Source organism: Pipistrellus hanaki, assembly GCF_964339955.1.
Source record: "Pipistrellus hanaki genome assembly, chromosome: 16".
NCBI classification, from domain to species: domain Eukaryota; kingdom Metazoa; phylum Chordata; class Mammalia; order Chiroptera; family Vespertilionidae; genus Pipistrellus; species Pipistrellus hanaki.
In genome coordinates this window covers 2,911,334-2,920,468 of record NC_140518.1, presented here as the reverse complement: position 1 = coordinate 2,920,468, position 9,135 = coordinate 2,911,334, and the positions used below count along the sequence as shown (strand labels likewise).

The window sequence follows — 9,135 nt, the reverse complement described above, 5'->3', positions numbered from 1 at the left end:
CTGAGAGGAGCGAGCGCCTGACTGCGATGGGGAACGGGAGGGCGAGTGTTTGTTTCCTTTGGATTCTTGCTTTTGGACCTCGGGATCAGAGACTCTTAACGCGCTGATTGATGGAGTGATGCGCAGATTGAGGACCCCCGCGGGGCCTTTTCCTCGTCTTCCGTCACTCGCTCAGGCACGCCGCGGGCAGTTCTCGTGGGGTCCTCGCGGCAAACCAAGATGGCCGCCCCCTTGGTGAAGGCGCTGCTCGGGTGCTGGGACCTGATGCTGGGCGTACGGAGCGCTGCCCTGCGGTTCCCAGGGTGAGAGGGCGGCGGGCAGCTGGGAGGCCGCTTGGGTCTTCACCGGGAGGAAGGAAGGGGCCGCTGGCAGGGCGCGCGGGGCCTGGAGACAGCCTGGAGGCTGTTTGGGTCCAAAGCTCTGAACTAGCGGCGTGACTTCGGGCCAATCGGAAGGCTTGGTCACTGCCCCCTGCCCGCGGGGGTTCTGGCTGGGAGTTAAAGTACGGTCTTGCTAAAGAGCTCAGAGTGGGGGTTTTCTGTGCTGGGAGTTGGGGGGAGAGATGCATAGGCGGTTTCCACCCTGAGGTTCAGGATCACGCCCTTGTCGTTGGCACAGGACGAGGAGGAAGCGTTCCTGGCCTGTTTGGGGGAGGTCCTCCTTCCTCTTGAGACAAGAGCCAGAATTACTGCTGTTCAGGTTGGGCTGGCGGTGTGCGTCGCTCCCTGCTCAGCGGGCTGGCAAACATGCCCATTGTTAAGTCAAGCCTCTCCACTTGTGGAGTCAGCTTTGCCCCCGCCGCCTCTTCCCGGTCTCCCAGGTTAACCCAGGTGCGCTGGAGCCGCTACAGCGCAGAATTCAGGGATCCCCTGATTGACAAGGAATACTACCGCAAGCCCTTGGCAGAGCTGACGGAGGAGGAGAAGTTTGATCGGGAGCTCAAGAAGACTCAGCCCATCAAAGCTGCCCCGTCGGCGCACACAAGCTCCGTGTTTGAAGACCCGGTGATCAGGTTAGAGGGGACGCTTTTGTTCCCCTGGGTCCATCCCAGGGAGGATCGCCAGGAAGGATTCTGGGACACAGCCTAGGAAAGCTCACCATGTTTCTTTTCTCCTTGAAGTAAATTCATCAACATGATGATGAAAGGAGGAAACAAGGTCCTGGCGAGATCCCTCATGACACAGGTAACTGGTTCCTCTCATCTTTCTTTCTCTGCAGCTTTGCGCTTGGCTCTTTCAGCTTAGCATGAAAAAGTGGATTCACGAACCTGTCATTGAAATGAACTGTGTGTGTGTGTGTGTGTGTGTGTGTGTGTGTTGGGGGCTTTAATGGACCCTGCAGGATGAACCACTGCCATTCCCCTCCCCTCCTCCAAACCTCAGCCCCTCTTCCTGTCCTGGCGGAGGAGGAGGAGGCATTTAAGAACTCTGGCACTGCTCTGAGAGCGGGATGATGGGAGCGAAGGGCAAGGCACTCGCTGAGCTGGGGAAACCGATCGGGATGCCCGGACAGCCCCTGCCACTGTCTCCCGTTGCAGACCCTGGAAGCTGTGAAAAGGAAGCAGTTTGAGAAGTTCCACGCTGCTGCTTCAGAGGAACAGGCAACCATTGAACGCAACCCCTACACCATCTTCCATCAGGCCCTGAAGAACTGCGAGCCTGTGATCGGGCTGGCACCCATCCTCAAGGGGGGCCGCTTCTATCAGGCGAGTGGGCGGGCCGGGAAAACGAGATGAGAGGAGGCGTTCCTGCAGGTGGGAGGGACCAGAGTTGGATCGAGATTAATAGCTTTCTAGGGGCCAGAGACCAACAGGATCTGATCATGTGAGTCCCGTAGCGTTAAAGATGACAGAAAAGGAAGAAAACAAAGAAGTACCCAAGTGACCTCTTCTGGAGCCCTAGACCCCCCCCCCCCCAAAATCTTGTGTTCTGTCAGTTTCTCATGGCGAGAGGCCGTTTATACCTCATCCTTTATAAACCATGTCTACTCTAGTGCTTGACTTATAACTGATGCTTCATCACCAACTGAATTAGGTGCCCCCATTATAGTATTTAATTATGTTTCATTGTCATAAGTGGGTGTTCTCATATTTTTCAGTGTAAACTTCATAAAAATTGACTTATTGCTGTCTGTGTCCCTAGGGTCTGTCATGATACACAGTGAGGACCTGGCAAATGACTCTTGGGCAAGAGGGTCTTATTTTTAGGCATCTGCCATCTGCGCTGGCTGTCACCCCAGCTGATCAGGCTTTTCCCAATGGGTGCTCGTTAGCTTGGCTGAGCTTCTACAGGTAGAGGTCAGCGCTTCATGCTGATGCCTGCTACGCCGAGCTCACCCACAGCTGAGGGACGCTCGGAGGAAAAGATGGCCCTCTCCTCAGGAGCCTTGCGAGGGCTGCCCTAGAGGGAACCTGCGGCCACTCCTCAGAGCTCGTGGAAGGAGGCTGCAACCCTGGCTAATTCGGGCCAACCCTGCCGTGTCCTGTCTTGCACAGGTGCCTGTGCCACTAAGCGACCGGCGCCGGCGCTTCCTGGCCATGAAGTGGATGATCACCGAGTGCCGGGAGAAGAAGCACCGGCGGATGCTGATGCCGGAGAAGCTGTCGAAGGAGCTGCTGGAGGCTTTTCACAACCAGGGCCCCGTGGTCAAGAGGAAGCACGACCTGCACAAGATGGCTGAGGCCAACCGCGCCCTGGCCCACTACCGCTGGTGGTAGGAGCGGCGGGCTCCGGAGCTGCCCAGGCTCTCCGCTGCAAGAAACAACGTGAGCCGCTGCTAGTCGGGAAACACCTAGCTTCCGGTGTAGCTCCTTAAGGCGGCCCCCCGGGAAGGACGGTGCAGTGTATTTTCTGCTTTACTCTTTCCTTCGTGGCTGGAACTCGCTCTCCCTGCCCCATCTTGTAAAGAGGCAATACGTGGACTTGGATTTTCCCCAAGAAACTTGGGGCCCACCCAGCCTTCTCTTTCATCTGCTTGGGGTGGACTTCTGGGTGATGAAGGGAAGCATGTTAGTATCTCAAAGGTTTATTAGGAAACTCTCACCCTGAACTGTGTAGCATGTGATACAGTACTGCCACCCGTGAAAACTGGAGGAAATACATCTGTTTCCAAAGTGGTCCTTATACAAAACATATAAAAGTTTCTGGTGTGACTTGTGCCCTGCACCTTTCCCCCTTGAAATTCCAAAGCATCCTACCAGAGGCTGTGGGTACCCATTTTACAGATGGGAAACCGAGGTGCCAGTGGTTACACAGTGCAGTGGTGGTTAGGATATGGTGGGAGGTATGGGAGAGACTGAGGGGAGGAGGAGAAGCTCAGGGCAGAACCCCTGGATAAGTGGGAAACCTCTCGGGAGCTGCTGAAGGCTGGAAGTGAGGTCTGGAGGAGCAAAGACTGCTGGGAGGTGGGGGTGGCAGAAGCAGGCCAGTGCTGCTGGCGGGAAGCCGATCGGAGGCCTAGTCGGAGACCTCGCTGTAGTAATACTTGTGGGCGGCTGGCGTCATCTTCCAGCCGGCGGCCCGGAACTCGATGATCTCCAGCAGCAGCAGCTGGGCCAGCGAGCCGAGGTCGGTGAGGAGCAGGAAGCCGTCCCGGATGAGGACAAAGAGCTCATCCATCCGCTGCCTGTTCATCTTCTCCAGCTGCTCCCCCACGCGGTGCAGCTGCAGCACCAGGCAGTCCACCTGCAGGGACCGCGGGAGGTGAGCCAGGCAGGCCAGCCCGCCGCACAGAGCAGCCGTTCACTGAGCTCTGCCTGCGTGCCAGGCGCTGTACGTGACACCGGACACACATTCCCCCACTCCACCCTCACCACCCAGCGGGCAGACCCGGATCTTCGGTGACAGGAAGCGAGCTCAGGGACGTGTCTAAGGTCTTTCGCCTGGGCCCGGAGACAGGCCCTGTCTGCAAACTGCAGCTGAACCCGCTTCCTCTCCCCGCAGTGCCTGGCCCTGGTTTGGTCTCTGGCCAGCAGCGTCCACAGCTGGCCCAGGCTCTCGCCATTTTGTAGGCTGGCTGTCCTGCCGGGAGGGAGCCGCTGAGCCGGGAGGTTTTGGCTGCTCTGTTCTGGGTCAATGCCAGACTTGGCAGCTTGTCCTGTAACCGATAGGCCTTAACGGCCCCCCGGCTCCTGCCCCGCCAGGGATGCCCTCAAGCCTCCATGGCCCCTGGGCTGTCTGAGCTGAGCCTTCAGGGCCAGCCACCCACCTCCTCCTCCTCGCTCAGACTGTCGGGCTGGGCCAGCCGGAAGAGGCAGTCATAGACGGGGTTCACCAGGGCCATCATGGGCATGTTGTTCACCTGTTGGGAGAGAGAGCAGGGGTCAGAGCACGGGCTCAGTGGCCTCCGGAGACAGGCTGGCCGCTGCACAGGGCGCCTGGGAGGCCTCACCCTCAAGTAGTCGAAGATGTTGCAGATGAAGGTGACATAGCAGACCCAGCCGCGCGGGGAGCGGGCGCGCAGCTGCTCCCGGGCCTGGTACTCCTGCTGCAGCCGGTTGAGAAGGCCTCGCCGGAAGACACTCTGGCCCGCTTGCTTGCTCTCTGCCTGTGAGCCAGAGGAAGGACGGCGGCATTGGGGGCGGGCAGTGCCATCACTGCCCCCACCTGAGCTCCGTGGCTGAGGACCCCCCCTCTGCCTGGGGCAAGTCCTTCGCCTCTCTGCCCACTCCGGAACCACGTCTCCCCTCTGCTCCACCGGCGCTCCCCAACCTGAATGACGGCATAGCACATGCGTCCTGCTTCCTTGCTGAACACGCGGTCCTGCAGAGAATGGTCCACGATCACATTGGCCACTTTCTCCAAGTCCACGGCACCTGGGTCTGGGGCAGAGACAGGCAGGCAGGTCCACCTGCTCCTGAGGACTGGCGATGCTTACCGAAGGGCACAACCAGTGCATGCTCACATGTCACTCAGGTCAGACACTCGGGAGCCACACCAGCTCCGTCTGGGGAAGGCCAGCAGCTGACAGACTAAGCAGGGGATGCTAGTTTTGAGGCAGATCTGGTGGCACTAGGCTGAGGAGGGAACACTGACAGCAGCTTTACAGGAGCAAGTGTTCTCAACACGCCCTGAACCCCGACGTGAGCAGGCCAAGCAGGCCCTCCCCCACAAGCTCAGCTTGGCAGGTGATGGCAGAGCCCATTGTGAACCGAGTCCGACTTCTGTCCTGAGTGCTGCGGGGAGGCCCTGGTCCAGGACGAGGACCCTGTCTCCCCTGCCAAGCTCACCACCATCCTCTGCCCCGACTCGGCAGCTCTGCACGTCCCAGAGCGCTGGCTGCAGCCACAAACAGGTCCAATTTAAGGACTTACAGAGCAGGGACTGTTCTGTGCCCCACGCCTCTTCCATGAGCACCTAAAAGTTACAAGGCCCTGGCCAGTTTTGCTCAGTGGATAGAGCGTCGGCCTGTGGACTCCGAGGTCCCAGGGAGAGAGGGCTGGACATTCCCAGGCTAAGGCTGTCCTCCAGTCCTGTCCCCGTGGCCCCGTGTCTGCAGCTCCGGCCCCCGGCTCAGGAGGGCTCCGCACGCTCACCTTTGAGTGCTGTCTTCAGCAGCTGCTGGGTCTCTGCATCAAAGGACTGGATCCTATACTCCTCTCTGCCAGGCTCCCCCATGGCCTCGGCCCAGCGGCTCTGCACTGGGGGGTTAGTGACAGCACCTGGGAGGAGGGGAGGGGAAGGGAGGGGCCTCAGATGTGGAGGGTGAGGCAGGGATTCCCAGACTGCGGGGCTGGCCACTGCTTGGGACAGGTACTCCTGGGCAGTTCTTGGCATTTGACAGTTGGCTGAGTGCCCACCAAGCTTGGCTTCTGGTGGAGACTGGGCACCAGCCAAGCACCTGCTGTTTAGGAGCCCGTGTAGCATCTGGGATTACATAAGAGCAAGAGATGAAGCGTGGAAGCGCCTACCCTCCAGTCCCAACAGGAGGCAGTGATTCTCAGCTGATACCAGGGGTGGGTGGGTGCACTGGGCTGGGGGTGTAGGCACTTGCCTGCCCATATAAACGGGCTTGAAGCTACCGGCTACGCAAGATTCTGGGCGAATGAGAAGGCTGGGGGTTGGAGGTGTGGGGGAGGGCTGGAGGTGTGGGGGAGGGCTGGAGGTGTGGGGGAGGGTTGGAGGTGGGGGGAGGTGGTGAGGGAGGGCTGGAGGGGGGGTTGGAGGTGGTGAGGGAGGGTTGGAGGGGGGGAGGTGGTGAGGGAGGGCTGGAGGTGGGGGGGAGGGTTGGAGGGGGGAGGTGGTGAGGGAGGGGGGAGGGGGGAGGTGGTGAGGGAGGGTTGGAGGTTGGGGGGGAGGGTTGGGAGTGGGGGGGAGGTGTGTGGGGGGGAGAGCTGGAGGTGGAGGGAGGGTTGGAGGTGGGGGGGAGGGCTGGAGGTGGGAGGGAGCTCCTGTCCCAGCTTTAGCCGGAGCACTTGTGTCCTCGGAACTCTTCCACCCCTGGCGGAGGGCGGGCCGGAGGGTGGGTGGAGACTTCGCCGCCTGCGGGTTGGGAGCCAAACTCCCGCCCGGCCGGCTCCGGCCGGCCCACGCAGGACTCTGCGGCCCCGCGGGCCCACTCCAGGCCCTTCCCCTCGAAGGGGCGCGGGGAGATGTCCCTCAGAGGCAGTCCCAGCTGGAGCCCCTCTGGACGCGGTGCCACCCCTGGTCAAGGGGGACGACCTTGGGGTCCCCAGACCTGCAGCTTCCCTACGCCCGGGACGCCGCTCCGTCCGGGGCCCGCAGGAGAGGGAGGCGGCTGAGCGCCAGGACCCACCTGCCCGGCCGGTGCGGCGCCCGCGAGCCCGGAGACCGTTCGGCGGGCATGGCGCGCGCCACCCACGTCCGCCACGGCCGGTGGGAACGGCGCCGGGCGGCGGCTTAGGTCACTTCCTACCGCGGCGCCGGGCGGGGGCGGGGCCTGCGGTGAAAGTGGGCGGGGCGGGGCCTGCGATGGGCGGGGCCGGGCTGGAGGGCGGGGCCTGTGGTGGGTGTGACCAACGAGTGGGAGTGGGCGGGGCCTGCTGTGGGCGGGACCGAGGCGGCTTCGCCCCGCAGCGCCACCTGCCGGAGCCCCGGTGACTGACCTCACCTGCGGGCCTGCCCCAGGCCCTCGGCGCGGGGAGGGGCCGGGCTGCCGGGACCCCGCCCCTCTGCCCCCGTTCCCCTCGCCGGTGCGCCCCCGCCTGTCCGGGCCAGGCCGCTGGTGGCGCTGGGGGACCCGCTGCCCCGCCCGCGGGAAGCCCGGGCTCAGGTGAAAACCGGCCCGGAGCCTCCGCGGGCCGCGCGGCGTGGGAGGGGCCGGGGGCGTGGCCGGTGCCCGGCGGCCGGAGGGAGCAGGGGAAGGGCAGAGGTGGGGGGAGGGGGTCTGGGGGGAGGGCAGAGGTGGGTGGAGGGGGTCTGGGGGGAGGGCAGAGGTGGGGGGAGGGGGTCTGGGGGGAGGGCAGAGGTGGGGGGAGGGGGGACTCGGGGAGAGGGCAGAGGTGGGACTCAGGGGGAGGGCAGAGGTGGGTGGAGGGGGGACTCGGGGGGAGGGCAGAGGTGGGTTAGGGGTAGGTGCTGGCCGTGTTTTCCTCCACCCCCGCCCCCCAAATTAGAAGGGAAGGGGGCAGGAGCTGAAGGCCTGGACCATTTCCCACTGCCCTCCTCTCCTGCTCCAGACAGACGTTACAGGTAAAGGACGTTGGAAACCAGGGGGAAAGGATTCTCCTAGTGCCAACTTGCAGCCCCTGACTGAGCAGGCCCCGGCTGCGTCTTCCTTGGCTGTGGCTGGCGGAGGCGCGGGCCAGCAGCCGCCAGGGCCATCCCAACCCGCCCTGGTGCAGGGCACACCTGTTCCCTGGGCTCAGACAGAGGTGTTGATGGGTCTCCTGGCACCCAGGTTCTCCTCCCGTTAGGAGGGCCGAAGCCATCATCAGAAAACGCAGCAAAGGAAGCCGTGAGCAGGAGAGGCGGAGAAATGTTTACTTCGATGGGATTTTGTAGAAAATACATTCAGGCCTCTCCCTCCCGTAGCGCCAGGCCCAGGACTTCAGTGCCCAAACCCCGGTGGGTGTCTGAGTGCCCTCTGGTCACAGCCTGCACCTTCATAACCCGCAGCCAAGGGCAGGCGAGCTTCAGGATTCGGGGTCCCAGCATCACGAAGGCCCAGCCGAGACAGAACAGCAACAGGAGAGAAGGGGCCCAGGCTCCGGGGGAGAGAGCCCCCCCCCCCCACGCCAGGCCTGCTCCCAGCTGGCGCCTTCCTGTCAGAGTGGCTGGAGCCGGAGCGGAGGGGAGGGGGCAGGCGGGTCCCGCTCCCACTGCGGAGCCCCCCCCACAGGTGGGTGCCCCTCGGGCTGGGAAGGCTGGGAGAAGGTGGCTGTGTTTCATAGATTCTCTTCTCTCCTCCCCCTAGAAGCTGGAGTTTCTCCCGCGCCTGGATGGATGGGTCCTCTGCTCCTCTCCCCGGGGCACCTGTGCCCCCTCACGGGGCTGCTCACCCTCTCCCCTCTGCCCCCCATTCACCGGGCTGCGCCAGAGCGGGCCCTTCTGGGGGGGCAGAGGAGACACACGGCCACACGCCGAGCCAGGAAGACGCTGAGGGCAGCTGATGCTCAGCACCTGGCCCAGCTGTGCCCCTACCCACCCAGGGGGCTGCCCGGCCCCACACGGAGCCGTCCCAGGTCGGCTGGGGTCAAGGGCGGCTGCCTTCACCCACCCGCTCCCCTCAGCACTGCCCCCCCTCCTACAGGGCTGCAGTGTCTGCCTTCCCAGCCCGGCCGTGGCTGTCCTGCGGGGGTGGGGTGGGGTGGTCAGAAAGTGACCAGTTCAGCTTGGATTCCTCCCCCAGAACCAGAAGCCAAGCTGCCTGAGCCCCCGCTCCGGAGGAAGTGGAATTGGGGGAGGGCGGGGCACGGCTGGTGTCCGGGGAGAAGGCGGAGGGGTCAGGTGAGGAATGCACTTTGGCCTCAGTGTCCATTAAACAAGCTGGAGGGAACCAGAGCCTCGGTGTGGGGACCAGACCCTGCCCCTGGCGAGGCCCAGCCTCAGTCAACCTAAGCCGCGGCCCCGGCTGGGGTCCGGGGAGCCGGAGGCGGAGGGCTGAGTGCAGCTGCTCCCTTAGACCGGGGCTGGAGACGCATGAGGCCCTGGGTCCGGCCTGCCACGCATCAGGGCG

General features: G+C 63.3%; 3 protein-coding genes across 5 annotated transcripts in view; 1 reads left to right on the top strand and 2 right to left on the bottom strand.

Moving 5' to 3' along the window:
• The first annotated feature begins 172 nt into the window (after positions 1-172).
• Positions 173-3,156, top strand: MRPS7 (mitochondrial ribosomal protein S7). Its single transcript, XM_084862669.1, has 5 exons — positions 173-302; positions 821-1,012; positions 1,121-1,184; positions 1,538-1,705; positions 2,495-3,156. The coding sequence occupies exons 1-5, from the start codon at positions 220-222 to the stop codon at positions 2,714-2,716; spliced, it is 729 nt and encodes a 242-aa protein (XP_084718795.1). The 5' UTR covers positions 173-219; the 3' UTR covers positions 2,717-3,156.
• MIF4GD (MIF4G domain containing) lies at positions 3,009-6,904 on the bottom strand. The gene is made up of 6 exons (XM_084862671.1): positions 6,754-6,904; positions 5,534-5,659; positions 4,710-4,819; positions 4,390-4,545; positions 4,207-4,299; positions 3,009-3,683 (listed from the first exon to the last, which is right to left on the bottom strand). The coding sequence occupies exons 2-6, from the start codon at positions 5,613-5,615 to the stop codon at positions 3,456-3,458; spliced, it is 669 nt and encodes a 222-aa protein (XP_084718797.1). The 5' UTR covers positions 5,616-5,659; positions 6,754-6,904; the 3' UTR covers positions 3,009-3,455.
• Positions 6,905-7,924: 1,020 nt separating this feature from the next.
• The window catches only part of SLC25A19 (solute carrier family 25 member 19), a 7,576-nt gene continuing 6,365 nt past the window's right edge, over positions 7,925-9,135 (bottom strand). For all 3 annotated transcript variants that reach the window (XM_084862237.1, XM_084862239.1, XM_084862238.1), the window contains one exon: positions 7,925-9,135. This exon is cut by the window's right edge and continues 592 nt beyond it. The gene's annotated coding sequence lies outside the window, so the exon portion shown is untranslated.

Bases quoted from the DNA above. Each gene is read 5' to 3' on its own strand.
- MIF4GD (XM_084862671.1), bottom strand. From the start codon at position 5,615: ATGGGGGAGCCTGGCAGAGAGGAGTATAGGATCCAGTCCTTTGATGCA. The intron at 4,546-4,709 runs GTTGGGGAGCGC...TCTGGCTCACAG, and splicing joins TGTGCTATGCCGTCATTCAG to GCAGAGAGCAAGCAAGCGGG. The intron at 4,300-4,389 runs GTGAGGCCTCCC...CTCTCCCAACAG, and splicing joins ACATCTTCGACTACTTGAGG to GTGAACAACATGCCCATGAT.
- MRPS7 (XM_084862669.1), top strand. From the start codon at position 220: ATGGCCGCCCCCTTGGTGAAGGCGCTGCTCGGGTGCTGGGACCTGATG. The intron at 1,013-1,120 runs GTTAGAGGGGAC...TTCTCCTTGAAG, and splicing joins TTTGAAGACCCGGTGATCAG to TAAATTCATCAACATGATGA. The intron at 1,706-2,494 runs GCGAGTGGGCGG...TGTCTTGCACAG, and splicing joins AGGGGGGCCGCTTCTATCAG to GTGCCTGTGCCACTAAGCGA.